At 31.8% G+C, this 21,014-nt stretch overlaps 2 protein-coding genes across 3 annotated transcripts in view; one reads left to right on the forward strand and one right to left on the reverse strand.

The window, feature by feature from the left end:
- The first annotated feature begins 3,912 nt into the window (after positions 1-3,912).
- On the forward strand, positions 3,913-7,975 carry LOC129284754 (uncharacterized). 2 transcript variants are annotated; one of them, XM_054920216.1, is made up of 10 exons: positions 3,913-4,065; positions 4,561-4,829; positions 5,235-5,378; positions 5,474-5,589; positions 5,913-6,004; positions 6,136-6,157; positions 6,274-6,342; positions 6,509-6,566; positions 7,360-7,428; positions 7,510-7,975. In XM_054920216.1, the coding sequence occupies exons 2-9, from the start codon at positions 4,628-4,630 to the stop codon at positions 7,404-7,406; spliced, it is 750 nt and encodes a 249-aa protein (XP_054776191.1). In that variant the 5' UTR covers positions 3,913-4,065; positions 4,561-4,627; the 3' UTR covers positions 7,407-7,428; positions 7,510-7,975. The 2 variants fall into 2 exon arrangements, with proteins under 2 accessions (XP_054776191.1, XP_054776190.1); XM_054920215.1 differs by lacking the exon at positions 6,509-6,566.
- A 1,240-nt stretch (positions 7,976-9,215) lies between these two features.
- The window catches only part of LOC129286137 (sister chromatid cohesion 1 protein 2-like), a 30,590-nt gene continuing 18,791 nt past the window's right edge, over positions 9,216-21,014 (reverse strand). The window contains exons 9-23 of the mRNA XM_054922155.1: positions 17,680-17,723; positions 17,135-17,357; positions 14,581-14,839; positions 14,452-14,489; positions 14,324-14,367; positions 13,354-13,430; positions 12,521-13,206; positions 12,249-12,360; positions 11,676-11,812; positions 11,322-11,593; positions 11,141-11,227; positions 10,638-10,674; positions 10,508-10,529; positions 10,295-10,424; positions 9,216-9,376 (exon numbers count right to left, since the gene is read on the reverse strand). Of these exons, the coding sequence (XP_054778130.1) occupies positions 9,266-9,376; positions 10,295-10,424; positions 10,508-10,529; positions 10,638-10,674; positions 11,141-11,227; positions 11,322-11,593; positions 11,676-11,812; positions 12,249-12,360; positions 12,521-13,206; positions 13,354-13,430; positions 14,324-14,367; positions 14,452-14,489; positions 14,581-14,839; positions 17,135-17,357; positions 17,680-17,723 (2,279 nt within the window). The 3' untranslated portion in view covers positions 9,216-9,265. The remainder of the gene's footprint in view (positions 9,377-10,294; positions 10,425-10,507; positions 10,530-10,637; positions 10,675-11,140; positions 11,228-11,321; positions 11,594-11,675; positions 11,813-12,248; positions 12,361-12,520; positions 13,207-13,353; positions 13,431-14,323; positions 14,368-14,451; positions 14,490-14,580; positions 14,840-17,134; positions 17,358-17,679; positions 17,724-21,014) is intronic.

Below are 21,014 nucleotides of genomic sequence, written 5' to 3' on the forward strand. Positions count from 1 at the left end.
AAACTGAATTTTGTTTGGATAATTTAACTTTAAAGTCAATTGAGATGTATAATAATTTAAAAGGACATAAGTTTATATATATATATATATATATTGTGACTAATTTAATATTTTTTAAAAATCTTAAACTTAAAATTATAATTTTAAAAACATAGATTAAAAATATAAAATAGAATGATAAATAAAAAATATTAATTTTTGAAAAGGTAGAATGAAATGATAACTTTACAAAATATTCAAATATGAAAAGTTATAAATTTATAAATTATAATTAAATATTATAAATTATAAAGTATTTTTTAATTAAAAAATTTAAAATAAATTGATAAATTATACTTTTATTAAAAAATTATTCAAAGATTAAAAAAAAGAACAAGAAGAAGAAATCGGGCACCCCTTCTCTGTTAATATCTTCTAGACCCTTCTTTTACATAGTGCTATGGGATAAGATCGTCATTATCAGTGCTCTCCATCATTTCTTGCAGGTTGTCCTCATCATTCATGTCAAGTTCTTCCTTCATATCTTCAGTTGCAAGGATGAAAGGAGAGCGATAGAGTCTCAACGAAAAGAACAAAACTACAAAGCAGTCATGACAAACTTGACCTCCTTGAACAGCAATGACATTTAAGGTTAGTAATGGTAGCGAGAAGGAGGAGGCAAAAATGAGCATGCGAAGACTAAAGGATCGACAGTGCAAGGAGAAGAGCAAATGATGGGAGTTGGAAGGTGATAAGCAAGAGAGAGAAGAATCTGAACGTCCTACCTATCTGAACGCTCGTTAAAAAGCTCTTGGACATAGCTTTGGCTAGAACATTATTTTTCTTTTGACGCTTGTTGAAAATTTTTATATCCAACCATGATTTTAAATCTTTTAATGAGCTTTCTTATCCTCAACTGAGGTTAGAGTCCTCCTAAACCTCAATTAGAGGCTTATTCAAACACACACTTAAATAACGATGAAAGATAAACTTTGACTTATTCAAATTAATTGTGATTGTACTACAATAGTGAGAGAGTTTGTTTATATGGTAGAAACTCTATTACAATTCTATTATGTTTAATAGGGTCATTAGAAAAAGAAAAAACTTTATTACAGTTTTAAGGAGAGAGATTTAGAGCTAGGTGATATACCAAGTAATTAAGTAAATATTGTTTCTCAATAAATAGAAATGATGATCTTTCTTGTACTTTATTTATTTATCTACTTTAATCATTCTAAATAAATCTTTTTAATTTTATCTTATGATTAAGCCAATTTATATGTAATTAGCTTATTTATTATTCAACTTTAATTATGTAGGAATTCTCATGGTGTTTTATTTTTCCTGAAAATATTATACATGCATAGACTAGATAAGTTATAGCTAAAAAAGTTACTTATACTTCATAATTAAAGGAAAATTTTGAACTATAAGAATTTTTGGATTCCATGCATGATAGAAATATTTTATAGGATTGAATATAAAATGTTGGTTGCTAACAGTAGTTTCGTTAGCTTTTAACACGTTATGGCACACTTAGCTAACAAAGTATGTTGTAGGTGCTTGCCCCGTGTGTCAGCCAACACACGTGGAAGGAAGGATGTAATTTCATAGATATAATCCACACCTGTTATTCATAAGATTTATGTCTACACTTATTTTTTGTGGCTTTTAGCCACATCAGATGTTATTTACCCTTGTAAACTATATATGTCTACACCTGTTATTCGTTTTGTTAAGGCCCTAATAGAAAACAAGTTTTCTAAGTTATATTTTCACCCTTAAGAATTGTGTTTTTATTATTATTTTTTTGAAAAGATATATTCTTAATTTATTGGTTATGATTCTCTATTGTCTTTTTTCTATTTTTTTACTCAATTATTAAAGATAAATTATGTTTTTATTTTCTAATACCATTAATAATTAGATTAGTCACTTGTTTTCTATTTTATATGTTTATGATTATCATTATTATTAAGGTTAATGAGCATTCTGGACCATGACGTATTGCGTAAAAAGCACTCTAGGCCATGAACTTTTAAAATGTGTAAAATAGATCATAAACTTTTAAATTCATAGCAACTTAAATCCTACTGTTAACTCACCATTAATGCCATTATTGTTCATCAAGTGGGGCATAGTTAAAATGTTGATGTGATAATTCCCTATTAATGTGTCATTTTTAATGAGCACCACAAACCCTAAACTATTGTGCAAGTAACATTTTGGACTTTGAACTTTGAAATTCAAAGTAAATTATCTCCACCATTTATGTGTAGAATACTGACTATTATAAAGATCAAATTAGTCTCAACATGTCCGCCACAGTGAAGGCCATGGTAAACTACCCATAATCTCGTGAAATGACATGTTTTGCCTATTTTTTTGCAACGTTTTCCAAATAATTGGTATTTCATGCTACTATATATTCTATAACTTTGATTTAGTTTTATTTTGAATAATATTTATTTATTTAATGGTGAAAACTTGGGATTCCATTTGAAAAGAAGTTTAATATTTTAATTAACTAGTTAATTTGGGTTTGAAATTCATTAATGAAATTGTTGGCTTTCGCATCCATGATTTATAAAATCCTTTGATACTTAAACTTCTTTTCAAATGAGATCTCAAGTTTTCACTATTAAATAAATAAAAATTATTCAAAATAAGAATAAATTAGAGTTATATAATATATGAAAGCATGAGATACTAATCGTTTGAAAAACATTGAAAAAAGGGGCAAAAATGTCATTGATAAAATTATGGGTCGTTTGCAGCAACCAACGATGCATTTACCGTGGTAAACTACGTTGAGACTAATTTCGTCTACACAATAGTCAGCATTCTACACATAAATGTGGTGATAATTTGCTTTGAATTTCAAAGTTTATGATTCAGGATGTTACTCGTATAATAGTTTAGAGTCTGTGGTGCTCATTAAAAATAACGCATCAACATTTTGACTGAGCCCCACTTAATGAACAGTAATGTTAATGGAGAGTTAATTGTGGGGTTTAATTTGCCTTAAATTTAAAAGTTTAAAGTCTATTTTACACATTTTAAGAGTTCAAGGACAAGAGTGCTTTTCACTCAATTCAGAGTTTAGAATGCTCATTAACCCTTATTATTATTTAGGGACGTTATTTATTGGAAGAATTTTTTATATTCAAATAGTAGAAATGAACTTGTTTTTCAGTAGACCTTGTGGGACTCTTTGAGACAAAAAGCATTTTGTTGCTTCAATTATATTATGGATTAATATAAATATTTAAGTATTTTGTTTTTGTTCTAGAGTTGCTTCATGAAACATATAGTCAAGATCCTTGTTTAAAGTATTTTGGTTTATATGTATATATTATATTAGAGTAGAACTCTAAATGTTGTTTGGATATTCTATTTCACAGGTTGTAAAGATTTCAAGAAATCTAATATAAAGGGAAGACTACCAAAATTTTTACAAATAATTTGTATATTTTGTTCCTTTTAACTTATGCTTATTAATGTAAATCATAGTAGAATGATAAATTTGTAATTTATATGTTAAGTTTTATATGAGTTTAGATTTATAAAATATGAGTTTTTTTTTTTATACTTCAGCTGGCCACACTTTGAAAATTTGAGAATGATAGACAAGTCTCTAAAGATCACACAATAATTATCACAAGTCAGGATATTTATTTGTCATTTGCATGTTTGTAAGAGTTTTTTTTCTGTTGCTATTCTCCCTTTATAAAAAAAAGCTTGCCAATGGGTTTACTCTGTAAAATTGTGTTGCTGGAAACTAGAAAGAAAAGGAGGGAGAGGGCTTTGTGTTCCCCTGGAAAAAAAAGAGACGCAACTCATTTTGTCGACCGAAGCCATATCTCTATTCTATTGTATCTAAAAAATTAAAAAAAGTAACCATATCTCTCGTTTAAACGCAGCGTTTCATTGAGTTGGCTACTTGGCTTACTTCGCAGCTTCGCACGAGTGCACTCCACACAATCACTTAGCAAGGCTTTCTGGCTTCTTCACTAGACATACTCACCTTCCTCCGCGGCCGCCGGCGGCGACAGCTTGGCAGCAACATCACTGCAAGCAATAGTAAGAGATTGTTTATCCTCTTCTCCTCTTGATATTTGAAATCTAAGCTGTGCGATGCTTTCTTTCATATGGATTGCTTTTAAAAGGGGACAAAATTACTATCTCGCAAAGTCAACATATGAGATTGATTCTTTGGAAATGCTAGCTCTTATAAACCCTAATATTGATTCCAATTTGTCGGATATAATGTGTACATTTATTTATTTTTATTTTTTTTCTGGACTTGGTGGGCACTTCGCATATTTCTGTTCATGCAGGGTGGATTAAAGGTTCTTACTCGTTTCACTTACAACCGGAGTATGGCATGCCACTTTGAAAGCTCTAAATATGAACTGTTGACGTGTGTGCTGAATTAGCCTTATGAAAGTGGAAAACTTGCTACTTTTCCGCCCAATTTTTAACAAACGTGCTTGCACTGGGGGCCTAAATTTCTTTGAACATTCTTTACAGGGTTAGGCTGCCAGAATTTTTGAATAATTTCATTTACTCGTGCAGAATAAATCTTGTGAAGTGAAGAACTTAAGTTCTGAAGAGTAGGAAGAAAGAATAACAAGGGAGACGGATGTCTACCTTCATTAGACGTGCATTCTCCTACAGAAACCTTCTCCTCCTTCGGAGCTCTGCTTTCCACGGTCGTGATCTCTCATGCACCAATGAAAATCCTGTCAACTTATGTAACTCTAATATTGACAGGGTATTCAGTCTCCCGGCAGCTAATTTTATCATAGAGAGTCGCAGAGGCTATGCCAAAGGACGAAAATCAAGTATGTCGTTCTGTCTCTTCTCCAACATGAGCTTCTACAGATCGTTCCTTCTCTAGTCCTGTTAATCTCGGGAGAATTTGTTGGTTTAGGGAGAGAAATTAAATATGCTAACTCTTTTGGTGTTTACCAAGTGAATGGACTTACCGCTGTAATTTTGATATTTCCTTTTAACCGAACAGTAAGCACACGGCAAAAATTCAGGGAGCATTTAATACAGAAAATTTTCTCAGAATAAAATGAACTGACTTCAGACATCACAACATAAGTTGATATGAGATTTTTCTGTAAAAGGATGCCAATGACTTGCCTAATCAAGCTTACTTCTATGCAAAACATATTGTCTTTAGGTATGTTAATATTAATACTTAAAAAATAATTTGTTAATTATTTGATTTATATAATTAGAGGATGGAGCTGGTGTTAAGACAATTGAAGTTCCACCAGATGTTGGGCCTACTATTAAGGCAAACGCTATTTCACAGATGGAGGCAGCAATGACTGCATTATCAACAGAACTAAACAAGCTACGTACAGGAAGGGCATCTCCTGGTATATTTTAGGGCATCTTTATTTTGAAACTTTACTTTTTGCTTCTGTGATTGTTAATAATCAACTTGTACATGCATTATGAATTGTTTCTACAGGAATGCTTGACCATATTATTGTAGAAACTGGAGGGGTGAAGATGCCTTTAAACCGAATTGCTGTTGTTTCAGTCATAGATCCAAAGACCTTATCTGTAAATCCATATGATCCACAGGTACTCTCCTGAAGCAGACATACATTCATCTATCTCCATGCTTAATAATGGTCTGAACCAGTTCTCATTCTAGCTTTTCTATGGTTTACCTCTAGCAATCTGGAACTTTTTCAAAGTTTAATTTCTTAAATTTGTTTTCTTTATCATGGACTTCAAGGCGACAAAATTGATTATATAATTTTATTACATTTCCATGTACTTAAGGAATACATTTATTTTCACTTGTAAGTTGTAATCCACAGCCATTGGAGATCAAGTTTATATTTCTGTTAAGGTTTAATTACTAAACTGGTATGACAGTTGAATCCCAATAATTTCTTCAGGCACTTAAACAATTAGAGAATGCCATCGTTTCCTCTCCATTGGGGTTAAATCCTAAAGCGGATGGTGAAAGATTGATTGCTGTTATTCCACCGTAGGTTTTAAATCCTTGTATTCTCAGTGATATATGTCAGAATGAAGTTCATTTGGATATTTTGCCGCTAAAGAACTATGAAATATTTGCTCATTGTAACTTACTAATTTACTTCACCATGTAACCATCAGATTGACCAAAGAGCATATGCAGGTAAACTAATAATACCTTTTCAAGTTATATGTGGTTTCAACTTTTTCCCCCTTTAGCGAGAATTTATGGCTCACACACATAATTGCTGTATATCTCTGTGTTGAGCATTTATCTAGGCTATGAATAAATTGGTCACCAAGTCATGTGAAGATGCCCGGCAAAGCATTAGAAGGGCCCGACAAAAGGTATGGTGGAAAGCTGTGCCATTTCCTCGATCTGTATGTATATGTTGTTGAGAAAAAGTGGCATAAACAACTATATCTTCCTAATAAAACATCCAAAACAACAATGCCCCTGTAAACTTCACAGTACCTGGAAATGGGTAGATGACTGTACTTGTCTATGGATCAGGCTGGCCAACAGCTTTGGTCTTCATGTGGCTTTGTGAGGGTAATTCAGATCAGTGCAGGTATATGAGGCCTTCATCTTATGTCATGCTTAATAAAGTTGAAAAATAGACTGAAAATTTTGTCCAAGTTTCAAGTGTTGACAACAAATTTATGCAATAAATTTTGGGAAAACATAACTTTGAATCTCTGTATTTTGCTTGAATTTTGTTATAAATCCTAGCACTTTTTTTTCCCAGTATTCTGGGTTTTTGTACTTTTATTTTTTGGTGTTCTAGGACTCCAAAAAACAAAAGTGCTGGGACCTAGAGCACCGAAGAAAAAGTGCAAATGCAGGAACTTAAAGTTATGTTTTCCCATTAATTTTTTATGCTTGATTTTCACTTTAAGTTGTAAATGTATATTATAGAAAATTTGTGGCTTTAAATAATTCAAGGAAAGGCTTCAGGTCAAGTCGTCCAGAATTCTCCCTCTTTCTAAATGTATTCATCTGTTTTTCACCTAGTTCAACTTTGGTTCGGTAATATGAAGTCCCTCAAATATTTTATGCTACTCTTTTCATTCTTAACATTGACGTATTCTCAAATAGGGTCCTATTGGTTGGTTTTTGCTTTCACGCTTTAGACCTAACGCCCAGCATTTTCTTGTCCTAAATTATTATATCTGATGTTTAGCTTTTTAAGAAGTTAGGATAGAGAATGCCTCAAAATTTCTTAAAACAATGCTATTGGATCGCCAAGCCTGTGTCCAAAGGGTTTTATACTGAGTTACAATGGTTGTGATCCTTACCATATATATGAAGTGGAGCTGTACCATAATTTACTGCCAATTGTGTCTAAGGATGTTATTCTACAGGCAATGGATGTGATAAAAAAGCTGCATTCAAGTCTCCCCAAGGATGACATAAAAAGATTGGAGAAAGAAGTAAGTTACAAGCCTATTTCCGGGCAAGTGGCCAACAAGATTTCATAACTTCAATTTTCTGATACTTTTTCCTGCCTGCAGGTTGATGAATTGACCAAAAAATTTATCAAAAATGCGGAAGATGCATGCAAGGCAAAGGAGAAGGAAATTAGTCAAGGTTGACCTCTAGTAGGTTTTCTGAATTTTTGTGGAGGATTCAGTATTCCCCTTCGCCTCTCATTCGTTTGGGGCTTAGGGCCTTAGATATATCTGACCTTATTGTAGTGTTATTTCATTATTCTTTTGATAGAAGATGAGTCCCCTCAATACCTTCCAACAGTTTGATCTTTCATAGGAATCTTTTGTCGTCAAGAAAACAGCTGCATATTAGTGCATTCGGAGAAAATTTAAAGAAAAAAGATGAGTGATGATAATGGCGGATCTAGAAAACAAGACCAGTGGGGGCAGGATTATTTAGTGAGACGCAAATGATATGTACTTCACCGATAACAAAATTTACATTTTATCGTGGAATATGAGGGCACCTCATTCTTTCCTGGCTGTTAAATTTCATGTTTTTATTATGCTAACCCCTCTTGTTCAGTCCAAAGCACATAAGATTCTATTGGCTTACTTGGTTTCTAGTTTGCAGAGACTTAAGTTGTGTGCCACTCCTGGCTGGCGTTGGAATTTCGGATACAACTTAAATATAAATTTTACACGTTTATTATTAAACTTTTTAAGTAAAATATGTTCGTTTCCCCAAATTTGTAGAAATTATGTTAATCAACTTCATACAACTTTATGAGGCTGTAAATAGGAATTTAATCAACCAACTCCTTTATCAACTCTAACAGCTCTAATTTTAAGCAGATGTTTCAGAACTTCATACTGTTTCTAGCATATTAACTTCCTATGTTTTGAAATAATAGTCATTTTGAGATTTTCCTTTTCTTTTCAAACAATTATCACTTTAGGGTGTTAAACTGTTAATAAAACGCTAATTTTTTTAATCATATAATTGATGAAAAGTAAGGGTAAAAAATTAAAACAATAAATAAGGGTATTTTAGTAAAACAATATTGTATTTTGTTATACAATAATTGTTTCAAAACGAATAAAATGTACTGCTTTAATTGGCAATTGATATATGCCTTTTTTTTTTTTGGGTGTCCAGTTGATCTCCCAACTGACTTTCTTTCGTTTTTATTGAACCTCCCAGTATAATAAAAAAGAAAGTAATTGTTTGTCATTTTCAAGGATTGTAAAATGAAGTTGGTATGTGTGTTTGTAATCATCATATTATTTTCTTCTCTTGCTGCTCAATCCGCAAAATTTCAAGGTAAACCATAACAAACCATTAAAAAAACATTCTTAAGCTTTGCATCATCCATAATTACATCATATTAAGCTTTTCACGTTGTCAACAGAAGATTAGTGTCCACCCCTCTATCAAATAATAGTTGAAGTTCAAGCCATGATAAGCCTTTTAGTAATCCCAGTAGTTTAAATGCACTTCAATTACTTTCTAGATCTCATATATGCATGATTTAATCATAATATTATAATCCAGATTTTTGCATTGTGTATGTAGTTTTTGATCACTCATTAACTCCACAGAAAGATGTGTGGTGCATAAGAATGTCACAGATGAATTAAAAAAAAAAAAAAAAAGCACTTCTCATATCTCATCTCAAGAAAGGTCATAATAAATATGACTTTCCTGCATCAGAGAAAACCAGCAAATGATAACAGTCTTTGAAGTTTGATTGAAACAGCATAATTGTTCTCATGCAACACAAGGGAGCATCATACAATATATGTATATATATAACCTTTGATATTTATCTCTGCCCTTTTAGAGAGCATCTACACCAAAAGTTTCATCCCATTTCGGGAGCTTCTTTATTGAAATATCACCATAAGCATCATGCTGCTTTGCATCCACAAAATCTGTAGTTGTCAAAACCTGCAAAATTGTTATGCAGAAAACATTAACATCTTTCATCGTCTTATGAAAAAGCATGCTGGAAGCACGCACAAGGAAAAGAGAAGCTACAATCAATATATCAATATCAATATCAATATATATATATTATATAATAAAATTTACATCAACATGCATTATTTACAAGTTATGAATAGTACAACGCATTCTTTAAATTCCATCCAATGCATATGTAGCATGTCTAGTTCTACTATAATTGTTATAATTCTTTTAACCTAACAAAATTTTTTTCTATTGAAAGCCAGCCAAAAATCATGATGGTAGAATAGCGAGGATTTATTTATTTATTTATTTTTGATAAGGGACAATTACTAAATAATACCCACTCGCTCACCCTACTATTCCTTTCCCATAAGAAAGAAAAATCAATGCACCCTCCACAAATTGCCACTTTGGGCTTGAACGCGCGTCCTTGTTACAGGAGGAGTGCTAGTGCCATTGTGGCACAAGGCCACCGGCAATAATGAGAATTTATATGCTATTACCTAACCAGCTTGTTTCCAATAGCCATTAAATAACAAAAAGTATAAATTACTTTTTGGGTCCTTGAAAGATGTCAATTTTCTCATTTTGGTCCCCTATTTCTGTGGCACTTCATTGTAATCCTGCCATGTGGTTTTCATCACCAATACAATACTCATATTAGCAAATTAACGGAGACGCTGACATAATATGAGCGTCTTCTCATGTGACTATTAATGATGTGAGCGTGACAAAGAAAATGAGGATTGTATTGGTGACAAAAGTCACTCTACAAGGCTACAAAGAGAAGAGATCACAGAGGACTGAATTGAGAAAATTGATATCTTCCTATGGGCCAGAATATTATCTGGAAACTTCCAAGCAAGATATAATTTGGAAAGACTTAAAAAAGCATACCAATATTTCATAAAATAGCCTTGCACATTCTTTCCTGGTTTTTGAACCAAAAGCTTGTGAGAAGTTAACTTCCCCATCCTTCTGGTTCCTGAGACTTGAAAACCTTCTCTGCAAGTGCATGGCAACCTTCCTGCATATTATTAGCGTTGACAATCAAAATCCAATATCACAATCAAATACCGAACTAAATTTCTGAGTTAACCACAGACTCACCTAGTTTGTCGAGTCCAAGCACCTGCAGCAAATAAAGAAATCAAGAAGCAACACCATATTAAGCTTGACAAAAAATAAATAAACAAAGATGTGGAACAAGTTAAAAAATATTGGTTTGCAAGTTTCTTACAAGATTGGGAATTCCGTGTTTCAAATGAATTTGAATCCTGGTACAAAAATATAAAAATATATATAAATGGTTAGCTCATAGTGCTTTCAAGAATATAGAGAAAGCAAAAGTGACCAAAATTTTAGCTTCTACCAATAAGTGGTCATGCCTAGGATATTGGACAATTATATGATAAAGGTAATAAAAGTACATGGTTCAACATATCTTATTTAAATATTTAAACAGATCATTTACAGGTCCATGATATTTTCATTAAAGGTTATTTGCTAAGTACAGGGTTTGATAAAGTGCAGGCTGCACTTCACATAAGCCAAATCTCAAAGTATCATACAAATGAAATAAATATTTCCAACAGAATTAATGTGTTTCAATTTTATTGGATTAATGTGTTTAACACTGCAAGGTGAACTGTAAATGATTGCCGATATGGAATACAATATAGTACAAATGCAATATTGTGGACTGGCAGAAATTTTAATGTTGTCCCATGGTAGTAACTTTACCTCATTCATCAGGTAATGTTCTTCATCCTTTATCAAAGATTGACCTCCCTCTAAGCCTTCATATGAGCTTAATGTTCCCACACTACGCTGCAAGATTTTTCACAAGGTTAACTGTGATATCCATTTAGATTAGTTAAAAGTACTTGTACAGTCAATATATCAGCAGAATTTTGAAGATTACATGATTGTTATTATTTTCCTCATTCATCAGGTTAAGTTGGTCATCATTTCTCAGAGACTGTTCTCTTCTCAAGATTTCATGTGGACTTAAAGGTGTTACATCATTCAGGCCCTCAACTGATCGAATAGTTGAGAGCCGAGGAGGAGTTTTTGGAGAAGCTACTATATCAGATTCCAACTCATCCAACTTTCTAGGAGTTTTTGTAGCTTCAAGGGACATTGATATCTTCATTTTCTTTTTGGAGAACAGAGATTGGAGCTCTGATGAATGACCTGTAGAAAAACAGGGTTACCAATGATAGCCAAATTAAAACAACAACAACAACAACAATAATAAAGACAATTGCTAACTCACAAGGAAGCAAAGAGTCATGGAAGCCTTTAGGAAGAGTCGAAACACGATATTCCTTCCGTGCTTTGAGTAGAGTGTGACAATGTTTTCTTCGTTTGGAAATTAAATCTCTTGTATCGCATATGCTTTGTTTAACTGCCCTGAAATGGCTCCAGATGCAAATTATTCAGACAATGCTTAGATAATTGACTGTCCAAATCAAAACTATATAATGACAAAAGGGAAATTAGAGAGAGCCAGACAAAGAACTGTCAAACTTAAAGAACAAAAAAGGTGGAATTTGAAAGCATATATTTTTTTATTAAACCAGAAAGCCTCAAAATCAGTGACTTGTTTGCCAATTATGATGTGAATATCCAAAGTACAGTATTTTACTATCGATTTGGTAAGTCTTTCAATGCAAAAAGTGATATAATATCTCAAACTCCAAAATGCAAACTAGCATTGCCACAAGGAAACATGCAGATCAACCATTGCAAAACATATAATACATATCAACAAAACTACAAAATACAAGAATATTGCAAGAAAGAGATGTCAATAAAAGGTCTGCAAATAATCTAAACCATTACATACTCATTTGATAACACTGTCACATCATCAGTAATAATTGTTCTTTTCCTTGTAAAACAAGCACCCTCTCTTGCAGCTGGTGTTGGAATAAGCAAATCCTTTGGCATAGTAGCACCTGCCATTATCCATCCCGTAGGGGGAGGGAGAGTAGAATAAATACTTGTTTGTAGAAGAAAATCAATTTATAATCTTGATGAGAAAAATGAAAATTAAAAAAAATCAAGAATCACATGTCAATGGATCAGTGGATCCAACAGAATCATAGAACTACAAACCTTTTTTTCGTCTTGCAGTTGAAGCATCATGAAACCAAGGAGATAAATCAATAAATATTGATGAAGCTGGAATAGCATGAATCTTTTTGCTTTCCATCGAAATATATTCATTAGGTCCTAAATTTTTTTTGTCATGATTATCTTCATTAGACCCTTCAATGTGTTCTTTGAGCATTTCCTTGTAAAATGAAGATTTATTATGTAATGTGCCTTCTTCTTGATAGGATTGGCCATCTCTGATCCATTCCACATTTGTTTCTGAATTCCTTGCCTCATGAACTTCCCCAGCTTCCTGATGCATTTGGTTTCCCCTAGCCTCAATCCGATCTTCAACTTCAAGCACCAGATGAGATTTATTAAATGGTTCAAAAGGAACCACAGGCACCACCTCCCGGGGGAAAGACACACGTATGTTGTCTTGAGAAATCCCACATGATTGAATTCTCTCGATGCTATTGTTTTGGACTTCATCTTCATACAATTCACCTACTGTTGTCTTTTCTTCATCATTATGTTTATCTGGACTTAACATATTCACAGGCTCCATGAGTACTTCAACTGCTAAATCAGTGCCAAAATTCACCTGTTTATCTGGAGAGCATGTATCCTTTCCTTCCTGTAAATTAGTTGGACTATTTTGTCCAGTAAGCTCAAAGTTGATGTCCATATGGTGAGATTGAAGAAAGCTGCAAGGCATATATTAGATAATTAAATAAGTTCATTTGGGAGGATAAAATGCAACAATTTAGACAGAAATTCAGCAGTGCAAAATTTGATGGAATGAACAATTAAAATGCCTCAATAAATTGATGGATCGGATGCAGTTCACATACTCTTTTTCTACCATTGGGTTGGCAGCAGAGCAGAGATTTAGAGAGCAAGAAAACTCCTCAGACTGAAACTGCAACTCCTGAAATGTAAGATATTGGGTATTTGTAGTCCAGCCATAAACATAGTTTTTCTGCACTTTTTTTGGGACCATGTAAAACATGGCAGTGCTAACTATTTGCACAAGATGAAAAACATGGTAAAATTCAACAGATGCATCCTTATATAAGGCCCCAAGGATAGAGGTCAGCACTCTCTAACTTTAAAGGTAACTTTTGACTGCCCTAAATTCACCAGCAGTCACATGTCACAAGTCACCCACCCCTCATTTAATTTTTATGCTTCCATTCTCATTGAAACTATGACCGGTTCAAATAACATAGGATGTTCTACTCTTTATGAGATTCTACATTTTGTTACATCTCTGCTATGATGCTCAGAGTTATAAACCTTGTAAGCATTGACATCTTTGTGACTTAAGTACATGATGTTGCATTTTGTGGCTGATTCAGTTATAATGTAAAGCAGCTGCTATAGCTTGTCCTAAAAAAAAAAAAAAAAGCAGCTGCTAGAGCACATGTAGCTGTTGATTACTTCAAACCTTCCTCTTTCTTCTATTTTCAGTTTTCCTACATAATGGTTCTTTACTTTTCAACAATTATGTTATTTCCAGCAAAAGATAACATTTGGGAACACAGTATAAGCCAAGGTAATCTTGTCAAAAAGAAAAAGAGATACAAGGCTTGAAATAAAAATCTGCACTAGATACGTACACAAACAGCTACAACAACAAACATAAAAGAAAGAAGAAATGAAATATGGAAATATATATCACGTTCCATCATTTGATTGGCGAATCCAAACATAACAATTGAGAGATAAAAATTAATTATCTGAGAGCAATGGATCTATAAACTTTTGAGTATAATAAAATGACACGTAGAAGGAACTTATTAGGAACTATGTAGCTCTTACCTTGTCCAGCGAAAACTGTCCAATTCGCTCATTTTCCCACACATCTGTTCCATACCAAGCCATATTACATAAATTAATGAAACAATATTATAGTTTCCAAGGAGAAAATTGTGGAGAAACAAAGGTACCTTTAAGTGTGATTTCTTCTTGTGGAACAATGTTGCCCCTGAAATTTGTCGAAGCAAAAATATAAAATGTCAAACAAATATAAGTAATTTGAAAAACCAATTAAATTTCAAAACATTATAACAACTTACCCACTGCCAACATCTTCAGATACTTCCAGATCAAAAGTATCAAGCTCAAATCTCTCTGGTATAGTAATTGATGCACGCAAGGTTTCCATAGGTCCATTCCCCTTTGTATTGATCCTAAATTTCTTGATTTTCAAAAGAACCTCATTGCAATCATGAAAAAGATATTCAACCTTTTTCGAATATATTCTAACTACCCCAAGGAGAAGAGCAGCCAGAACTCGATATGTCTGATCGTTGATTTCATCTTGCAAAATTTTGTCTGCAGAAGGGAAGTAGAATAAAATAGAACCGTAGGAAATGGTTACTTTAAATTCAAAATTTATAAGATGTACCCAAAACTAAAACAAAAAAATATTCTTGAATGGTTAGTTCAATAAAAAGGAAAAAAAGGACATGCCATGTTGATAGCTTTAAGCCTTGGATGATTGAAGCAATAACACCTAACGTAGTTATCAATATCTTTCATATTACAAAGTTAATTAACGATTGAGATGAATTTAGTTTATTTAGAGTGTCTCTTTCTGTAACTACAATTAATAAGTCACTAAAACAAAGTAACGTTAATTTCTTTACATGATAAAGTTCAGAAGATTTATCATGTAACACAGTCATTTAGAAGCTAAAATATAACGAGTAATGACTAATAGCAAACTTCTTAAATAGGAAGCTTTCAATAATTGAAGGTATAATCTCAATTTGTTTACAGGCATAATTTATGAATCATCAATATCATGATCAAAGCAAACCATTGCTGCAATCAGGGGTGGAGAGAGGGGGGACTGACATGGGCCACACCCTTCCCCCCAAGTTCTTAACTTTTTCTTAGTATTATATAAATGTTATATACTTCTGGCTCACCTAGATTTATTAATTTTTTTTTTTGTATATATGCTTTTTAATCTTGGCCACCCTTATAATTAAATCATGGCTCTGCCCTTGGCTGCAACCGCTATCATTGCCATTCTTCCTGCTCTGCCCATTACCAAATTTGATGACTATGACACAACCATCTTAATTGCTGCCAGAAGTTGAAGCTAATAACATCACACTAACTACCATGAAGCACATATCTGGTGGATTTTCAACTACTCAATATAGTTTATCTAGCAATGCTAGTGCACTCCGGATAACAATACGAAATCTTTTTTTTTTTTATCTAGAGAAAACTTTTCCATAAAACCTCTCTTTAAGGATATAACAACTATCCCAATTTATGAGCCACAATACTTAACTTGTCCTGAAGATGTAGAAGATAGATTAACTTAAAGCTATCCAGCAGATTCCATTTTTTCATGCATTATCAGCTTTTCCTTGATAGCCACTACCTTCTAATTGATTTGTGTATAGGTTGTCTCAAGGAGCTATCAACTGGCACAGTCGAACTCAATTCCCAATATTATAATATACACATCATTACTCAATTATAGCCAAAGAACTGGCACTCCTCATCGTATTCAACTAATATACTAACTAGTAATCTTATCAAGTGTATTCCAAACTGCATGAACTTATAATGACAAATGAATTCTCGTAATAAATGCTCACATTAAATGTAAGTGATGCATCGAATGATCCATAAAACTATCTTAAGAAGCAAGTCATAGATGCGAGAAAAGCATCAGGTTTATATCAAGACATGCTACAAACTTGACCAGCAATTAGATTTTTATATTAAAAGTGAGCATTTGGAACACCCAGCAGTCTGGCCTTCCAGCGATTTTATCTAAACTGTGTTACAACAAAGGTGATATGGAGATACGTATACGATTTAGTATCCACACATCAAGAAATATATCTGAATATTGATGCCTTCCATAGTTGAAATTTACAGTGACGAAAAAACCGAGATAGCAGTTCATAAAGGTCAAAAGAAAAAACATGTAATCTTTGAAAACCGGATGAATTATGGAAAGACGAATCAATAATTTTGAAGTTATCCCCACTCATGAAGCTCTATCTGTCAGAAACTTTCAATTCAAAATTTAAAGCTTGTGACAGGGCTCAATTTCGAATAGAAGAACAGAGACTAGGGCCCATCTGACGACTGCTTGGTCAGATAGACTTTAATACCATATCAAGGATCATTTCATTTCAACCCAAGTCGACTTGTGTCCATACTTCATTTTAACTGGAACAAGAGGGAGCATAGTGGTCAAGCTAGTGATACCATCTCAAGGATTCAACTAAATCGAATAGACCAGTGAATAATTTATGACAATCTCAGTATCACGTCGCCACCAACTTTCCGTACTACTTGTAAACGCCACGAAACATAAACAAACACAAAAACGTCAGAATACAGTTTTTTGAAAACAGGAATGAACGCAGGCACACAAGCAATAAAAGGAAGAAAGAAAACATGAGCATGTTTATTTCTCAAGGAACAATGAGAAAATCCAACAAAGATGGCAACGATGAATCCTCATTATAAATGAACCCATATAAGAAAAGCTGGATTTTGATGAGAGAAAATTTCATTTGCTTTCATTTCCTGCAAAAACCCATTTGATGAATGACACGAAGAAGGGTACGAAATTTATTGAATAGGACGAACCGACTGAAAAGGAAATGTCAGTTTCTTTGACTTGAACTTTCTTGAGCCTTTTGAAGCAGTAAGCTGCAACTCGAATGGTTCCTAAAGGAGCTTTTCGAGAAAGAAGGCACTGTGAGAAGAACATGTCTCCTATTCTGAAGTCTGAACCTTCTTCTTCTTCTTCTTCTTCTGATTCTTGAGTTCGAATTCTGAGATTGAAATTAGAGAAGGAAGGTTGACAGTGCTATGGCAGACAATACATGCAGAGCCTTTGCGAATGGCATGTAAAGCCTTTGGCTTACCAAAGAAACGGTCGCGTAGAGTGCCCAGGAAGTCTCTCGGATGAAAATTGAAAGTGAAAACAACAGCAAAATCGTACTAATATTTATGGAGAAAATAGCATTCAAGGGTTATTGTATAAAATTTATATCACAGGATTAAATAATTTTATATTTGTTCTACAATTCTCTCTTCTTTCATATTAATTTTATAAGTAAAATAACAGAATTACCTTTTCAAGTTAAAAAATAACCAAAAAAAATTAAAAAAAATCTATTGTTATCGACCATTGGACCATCGCTGGCAGCGAGGTTGTTGGAACCCCGGCTACCTGTGGGGGTCACCGACAACCAATCACCAAAGCTAACACTGGTGACATTTTATTTTAAAGATAATTAATTTAGGTGATCAAGGAGGTTTGATCCTTTGACCCTTGGTCACTTTCATATAATAACATATAGCAAAAAAAATATAAATATTAAACCAAGTTCAATACCACTTTATGTAATAACATAATATAGTGTTGTTAATTTTTAACAAAACTTGTTATGTCACAAATGTTATTTGTTAATCTGATATGAATAATTATAAATTGAGTGCTTTAAAATTTCACTCGTTTTACTTGTTAAACGTCCCAATGTATTGTTATTAATCATAAATAAATTGTTAAACTTCATCCATTTTAGTTGTACGTGTTGTTATTTATTAACAAGTATCATTTAGATTTTGACAACAACTTATTGGTGATTGAAAATAATACATTGAGACGTTTAACAAATAAAATACATGAAATTTAAAGCCCTTAATTTGTAATTGTTCATGTCAAATTAACAAGTAACATTTGTAAAATAACAATAATTCATTTGAAATTAACAACAATCTATTTTTGTTTTAACAAGTTAAAAAATTGATGGAAAGAGTTTAGTTTATATGTTAATCATTCATTAATAAGTATTTGCTTGGTTTTAACAACAATCTATTTATAATTACCAACAATATATTGGATGTTTAACAAATAAAATGAGTGAAGTTTTAACACCCTAATTGTAATTGTTTATGTCAAATTAACAAGTAATATTTGTAAAATAATAAATTCTGTTCAGAAATTAACAACACTCAATTATGTCATTACATGAAAGTAATTTTGAGCTTAGTTTATTATTTATATTTTTTTTACTATATATTATTCAAGGACTAGGTTAACAAGCTTTTTAGGTGGTCAAAGATCATGAATCAAACCCTCCCTCGGCCAGCCTAAACCAATTATCTTTGAAATAAATGTTTGTAGCTTTGGAGCTTCAATGACCAACTACCGACAACCCGTCGACAGCAAGGGTTCGATGACCTTGCAGGCGACGGCGATCTGACGGCAAGTTTTTTTTTTTTTAACTTAAGAGGCAATTCCATCATTTCACTTATGAAATTAATATGAAAAAATGACCAAAAGACTGCAAAAAAATATGAAATCATTTGATCCTTGTGTGATATAAATTTTACATAGTGGTCCGTGGATGTTATTTTTCCTATATTTTACCTTAAAAAGCATACTTAAAATTTAAAAATAAATAAAAAAACAGTTATTTTCCTTTTGTATTATTATTTATATATTGATAATTAATATATTAAAAATATCTACAACAGACTCCATTGTTTTTTTTTTCTGGTTCTGGGTAATGAATAAGCTGACTGGTTATTGGAGTGTGTGATTTTTTATTATTAAATACGTTACTATGAGACTTGCAATTGCACTCAATTTTAAAAATAAATCAGACTATTTTCTTTCATCCATTTTAAAATATAAAATTTATTTAATCGAATCACAATCCTCAATAAGTCAATTAACTGTATTTGGTAAACTGAAGTCATCTTTTTATATTTACTTTTATTTTATAAGATATCTCATTTAAAAATAAATAATTGACTGATTTATTTATTAAAAATATTTTTTAAAAAAATTTATTAATTACATAATAAAAAATTAAAAATAACTTATATTATTTAATATATATCCTTAGAAAAAATGAATTATATTTTTAACGGATGAATTATGATTAAAAAATAATATTTCATTTTATAATGATTTGAAATAATAATGTGAAAGAAACAACTTGGGAGAGTTGATTGTGTTTTTCTCATTTATTTTAAATTTTATTGCGAATTCAAAGTAGAAGGCAAACTAGAATACATTATGATAACAATTTTTCATATCACGAAATGAAAGGTGCATTAAAAATTTCGAATGAAGTGATAAAAGTAATTATTTTCCGTAATGCATACATAAGTGAGAAAAGTTATATATTTGATTAAATTAATTTGATAAAATCCAATTTAACTCAAATTATTTTTCCATCTAATGTATACAAATATATAATGATAGTAGCTGCTATGTATTTGACCAAAAATATTTGTGAAATGTGGCAAGTCCGTTACGTTTTATGTGCTTACTGATTCACATTGAGAGGAATGGAAAGCTGTAATATGCTTCTATTTTTCTTTATAAATTATTGCAAAAAAAATCATTTTTTTCATTTGTAAAATACAAAAATATATAAATTGTTTTGCTTTTTCTCTCACTTGCCAAATATAATTTCATTTCACAATCTATCTTCTTTAGTTATACAATTGAATATTTGACAAAATATTCACTAGCCCTTTATACATGACAAAAGTTAAATGTATTATTTTATGCTGTTATTAATTAAAAATAAGCAATAATAGTAATTCTTTTTAATAAATTGACCGTTAAAAATGCTTGTCGTAAATATACGAAAATTTTGCCCTTCCTAAATTTTGTTCATCTTTCAGTTTGCCAATTACCATCATTGTCCAATCTTAATATTTGATATTTCAATTGAAAATTTATAATAAAAAACAATATATGCAAGTTATAAATAATAGGACTTCACCCTCAAACTGCGTACTAAGTAGCCGGATTAATTTTTATTGGAAACATATGTATTCTCTTTCTTGTCAGCTATAAGAAAACATATTCAATGTAATTGTATAAATTAGTTAAAATGCTAAATTAGGAATTTTTTTTGAAATAAAATATATACCTTTAATTCCTCTTACAGTAAACAATTGGGAACAGTAAAAGGTGTGATAGTTATCCAGCGTGAACTTATCCCAAGAAAAACACTTGAGTGGGGAGAAAAGTGTCACTCCCGTGTTCCTCCCAGTTCTGACTTGGGGGCTACGTGTCATGCTCTTAAACACTGTTGAAAATGTATAATAGGATAATAATCATAATAATAACTAAATGAAAATTCAAAATAAATTAAATAAATTTAATCCATTGTCTGTTTCAAAAATTTAGATTTTTAGCTTAAATTTAAATATTTTTCTATAAATTATTTAATTTAATTTAATGTATTAAGAAAATTCTTCATCAATCATAATTGTTATTTTTTTTTGATAGAATAATAATTGTTAAATGTTAGTGACTTGATTCCATTAAAATAAGATCCAAGGGCTTCAATTTGATAGTGACCTCATATGAACTTGAAAACCTAATACCAAATGGGGATTATGTATATATTTAATGACAAAGCCAGTACTCGAGTAAAGAGAGATTAATGGCAACTAAATTTTAAAATTAATAATGTAATAATTTAAAAAATGA

Source organism: Prosopis cineraria, unplaced genomic scaffold (genome assembly GCF_029017545.1).
Source record: "Prosopis cineraria cultivar Desert tree isolate PC_DT_omini unplaced genomic scaffold, ASM2901754v1 PC11, whole genome shotgun sequence".
NCBI classification, from domain to species: Eukaryota; Viridiplantae; Streptophyta; class Magnoliopsida; order Fabales; family Fabaceae; genus Prosopis; species Prosopis cineraria.